Source organism: Mastigoproctus giganteus, chromosome 14, assembly GCF_048544385.1.
Source record: "Mastigoproctus giganteus isolate SK-2022 chromosome 14, ASM4854438v1, whole genome shotgun sequence".
Lineage (NCBI taxonomy): Eukaryota > Metazoa > Arthropoda > Arachnida > Uropygi > Thelyphonidae > Mastigoproctus > Mastigoproctus giganteus.
In genome coordinates this window covers 108,685,708-108,690,748 of record NC_143588.1, presented here as the reverse complement: position 1 = coordinate 108,690,748, position 5,041 = coordinate 108,685,708, and the positions used below count along the sequence as shown (strand labels likewise).

Sequence of the window (5,041 nt, the reverse complement as noted above, 5' to 3'; positions counted from 1 at the left end):
TTAAGAATCTGTATGGTTATTTTATTTTAGAGTTCATTGTTTTGTATATTATGTAAGTTATATATTGCAGTTTTATATTCTCTTCTTTTTATCTATTTTTTTTTTTTTTTCAGCTTTTACCAGAAGAACAAATTGTTTATTAAAATGGCAAATAAAGGAAAACAGAAACAGATGTGTGAATGAGCTGTACCAACAATGCCAGACTGAAATTTGCCTAGTAACCATGGCTACTAACCATATGACAGTGAGTAATTGATAATTTCATAAAATTAACAATCTAAAAATGTCTGGTAATGAAACTAACACAGAAGGTGCTTTGCACAATGAATTTCTTCATCTACACCAAATAACAGACTTAGAGGAAAATTCAGTCTCACAGGTTATCCAAAGAGGAATTATTAAAACAGTGACTAATGGAAAGCCAACCTCAAAGAATAAATGTATTAATTCGAGCAGAAAAGTTCACTCTAAGCAAAAATATATATTATGTGGTTACTGTGGAAAGATATTTTTGTGTTTAGGTCAACTCAGAAGACATTTCTTAGTTCACACTGAAGATAAACCGTTCTCTTGTGAAACATGTGGAAAGTCATTTTCAAGATCAGACACTCTAAAAACACATTTATTGATTCACACTCAGGAAAAACTCTTTTCTTGTGAAATATGTAGCAAGGCATTTTCAATACCAAGAAATCTAAAAAATCATTTATTGGTGCACACACAAGAGAAGCCATTCTCTTGTGAAATATGTGCCAAGGCATTTTTAAGGTCAGCAGATCTAAAGAGACATTTATTAGTTCATACCCATGAAAAACCATTCTGTTGTGAAACATGTGGCAAAGCATTTTCAAAATCAGGAAACCTGAAAAAACATCTAATAGTTCACACAAAGGAGAAACCATTTTCTTGTGAAATATGCAGTAAGCAGTTTTCATACTCAGCTAGTTTAAAATCACATTTATTACTTCATGCTCAGAAGAAACCATTTACTTGCAACTTATGTGGAAAAGCATTTTCACAATTAGGAACCTTAAAAAGTCATCAGTTAGTTCATACACAAGAGAAGCCTTTTGTTTGTGAGATGTGTGGCAAGTCATTTTCTCAATCAGGAATTCTTAAAAGACATTCATTAGTTCACACAAAAGAGAAACCATTTTCTTGTGAAGTATGTGGTAAACAATTTTCACACTCGGGTAGTTTAAAATCACATTTACTCATTCATACTCACAAGAAACCATTTACTTGCGAAATATGTGGGAAGGCATTTTCACAATCAGGAATCTTAAAAAGACATCAGTCAGTTCATACGCAAATGAAACCTTTTGTTTGTGAAGTGTGTGGAAAGTCATTTTCACAAGCAGGAAGTCTTAAAAGACATCTGTTAATTCATACTTAGTTCATATGTAATATGAGATATGACATTTTTAAGTTTAGGAGATCAAAACCCTTGTATGGGAACCAGTCATTCTCATTCTTAAAACAGCTAAGCAAACTTAAAGATCAGTTGAACTAAAAAGACATTTATTAGTTTGCAGTAAATTATAATCTATCTATTGAGAAATATGGGAAAAGCATGTTCAAGATCACAGATCAGTTTGAAAGCAGTTTATGTAGTTTAGGCAGCATTACTGTTTCAGTTGAGCCTTTTCTCACGGAACATTTATGTAGAAATTTTCCTTCCCAGTTTATATTAGTAATATTATATTAATGTTATAATATTAAATATATAATATTATTATGTCAGAACATGTCACTCATCTGGTTCATAACAGTGCATTAAGGCACAATCACAAAAGAATTACCAATTTATTGGTGACAACAATTTATAAGTTAGTGTTAATTGTGGCACACTGTATCTATTGCCTGTTGCTAATGTGTAAACCTTTTATTGCATATAAAACACTCTAATACTACAAGTGCCTCTCATTAACAAGTAGCAAAAATATTTTTAATCCTTTTCTTTTATACCAAGTAACAAAAAATAACAGTAATTTAAAATAATGTGTGCATAGTCCCCCTCCATCTTTTTCTCAAATGCACTGGTTCAAGGTAGAATTGGTTCTTAATCAACATGCAACAAGCAAAGAAATATGGCTCACATAAGTTAGTTTTAAAACGAGTATAATTCATGCTGAAAGGTTTACTTGCAAACATCTTGATCATACAAAAACATTAACTGGCAGTGTAACACATTCAAATTTAAGTAGCTATAATTCTCTGAAGAAAGTTGAATACTTGTCAATGCAAATTAGTATTTGAAGTTTCAAAACAGAACATATTGTTATGTTAGGTTATCTTAGATTAGTTAGATTAGCCTTATTCTACAACATGCATTTGTATTTCACAAGCCTTTAGCATGCTGCTAAATATAATTCCAGGTCAAAAAAAAGTATCTCACTTTTATCTTGAATTATTTTTCCAGTCATCTAACAATGAACTTTAAATTACTACCTTAATGACTCAGCATACTTATATTGAAAATGCATTCTTAATGTTTCTAAAAGAATGCATTTTGATATACATGGATCTGTAAAGTCATTTTATTGCCAGTTTATCCTGACAGTGCGGAGAGTAGTAATCTGAAGTTCTCAATAGGCTTTGATTACCTAGATTAATAAACTATATATTTAAATGCATTTTAATTATTTGCATTTGTCCTCTAACTTTATCAAGGGAATTACTTATTCCACATTTTTCAGCTCCATTTTCTGTATATTTCACGCCATTAATTGGTTTCTCAAACACATGACAGATGCATGGTATGTCACACTTTTGATGAGAGAATTTTTTATTTAGCCTAGCCAAACAATAATAAAATCCATTTAGATACAGTGATTATTAAAATTAATAACATAACTATTCATGTTATATATGTTACACTTAAATTTCTTCTTTAGCAAAGTGCATCAATCAGAATTGAAAAAATTATGAAATTTGCAGACATCATACACAACTGAAGCATATATAAAGGGACAATTTGATGCAAAGAAATCAGGCTTATTTGGCAACAGCATTAAACAAAAAAAGCCTGGTTTAATCGTGTCTGTGTAATAATTTAAATTTATATAAGCTGTCTAATTCTGCAAGATTAGGAAATAATATATATATATTTTTTTTATGAAAACTCCAGACATGAGAGGTATTAGAACCTATAGTACTTAGCAGCACCTTGCATGGGTTATAATAGGCAGCCTGGTGTACTGGATTCTTATCAGATTTCCATCAGTAGAATGACCAGACTTTCAGAGCTGAAATCTGAAACAAAACACTGTGAAGAAGAAAAAAAAAAAAAAATGGGAAAAGCTAGAAAGACAATGATATAAAGTATTTTTTTTTTTAAAGGAATCAATGCAATGATCCCTTTAAAAAAAAAAATAAGATTATGATGCTGTCATAAGTGTTAAATTGAAAATCCTGTTCACTTAACACTTAGAGAAAAGTTTATTTTATGTGCAGTTTAACTTAAAGCTGTCAGTCATGATTAGAGCAACTAATGAGAGACAAGCATCATGTAATTTCTTTATCGATATATAATTCGCTTGTGTCATAGTGTGAGTTTGACTGAAATTGATATTGACAACTAAATGCACTCACCCACACAAAATTATGGCAAAGTTTCCCATCAGTGTATATAGCTGAATATTGCTAAAAATTAATCATAACTACAGGAACTGAAAAGAAAGATGATGATTGGTTGCTGACTTTTTTTGTGTCAGCTTTCCATTTGATATGTCTGACTTAGACTACAACGTATTTGGATTACAGTCGTGTTTCTGTATAATCCCTAAGAACCCTTACATCTAGTATATTATTTTTCTGTAATGATGCAAGTTTACTTTCTGAACATTTTATTCTGTATAATTTGACAAAAATTTATAGTGTGGTTCATAACACTTCATTTTATCATTTCATATATTTCATTCTTTAAGTGTTTTGTTAGATAATAAAGTGGACCCTTTAAATTTCTTGAAATAATTTTGAAATATCATAATGTATTCCCAAATATCAGAATAGTCACATGACACTGAATTTTATAATATATCCGTACAGCTATTTGATATGGTATGTATGACTGTTTCATGTCAACTTCATATGTGTATACTGTTGTGTATGTATATATATGTATATATATATTTTTTTTTCCTTCAGATTCAACAAGAAGAATATATTTTTAGGCAAATTAAAAATAGAGGAAAAGAAAAGTAGATGTGCACAAGAAAGCAACATGAAAAATCCATTTTTTAAGTGACCATACCAAAGAGAAATCACAAATTCAACATTTAAAATGTCTGCTGGTGAAATTAAGAAGGAAGATACCTTACAAGTAGAACATCTTCTCCCACATATAACAGAATCACAGGAAAATTCAGCATTATATGTTACAAGTAATCAGAATTCCATTATCAAAAAACAAAATGTTGAAAAAAAGAGGTTCAGAAAGCCATTCACAAAGAATAAAGGTATTACAACTGAAAGCAGAGTTCATCATGAGCAGGAAAATTTCAATTGTAAAACATGTGGGAAGACATTTCTATATTCTAGTCAGCTAAAAAGACATTTATTATATCACACACAGGAGAAACTCTTCACTTGTGAAATATGTGGCAAAGCATTTATCAAATTAGGAGATCTAAAACGACATTTATTAGTCCACACAAAGGAGAAACCTTTTGCTTGTGAAATATGTGGCAAGACATTTTCACGCTCAGATAATATGAAAAAACATTTATTGGTTCATGCCGAGATAAAACCAGTAATTTGTGAAATATGTGGAGATACATTTTCAATATCACAAGATCTAAAAACACATTTATTAGTTCATGCTCAGAAAAAAATTTTTACATGTGAAATATGTGGCAGGGCATTTCCAGAAACAAGTAAATTAAAACGACATTTATTGGTTCACACTCAGGAGAAACCCTTCACTTGTGAAATATGCGGCAAAGCATTTTCAGAATCAGGTAATCTTAAGAAACATTTACTGATTCACACTGAAGAGAAACTTTTTACGTGTGAAATATGTTGGAGGTCATTTTCTACA

The 5,041-nt window shown here is 30.3% G+C and overlaps 1 protein-coding gene across 1 annotated transcript; it reads left to right on the top strand.

Moving 5' to 3' along the window:
- Nucleotides 1-243: 243 nt before the first annotated feature.
- LOC150075533 (uncharacterized) lies at nt 244-2,259 on the top strand. Its single transcript, XM_090388994.1, has 2 exons — nt 244-1,380; nt 2,139-2,259. Exons 1-2 carry the CDS (start codon nt 284-286, stop codon nt 2,257-2,259), a joined length of 1,218 nt encoding a protein of 405 aa, XP_090245120.1. The 5' UTR covers nt 244-283.
- Nucleotides 2,260-5,041: the final 2,782 nt, after the last annotated feature.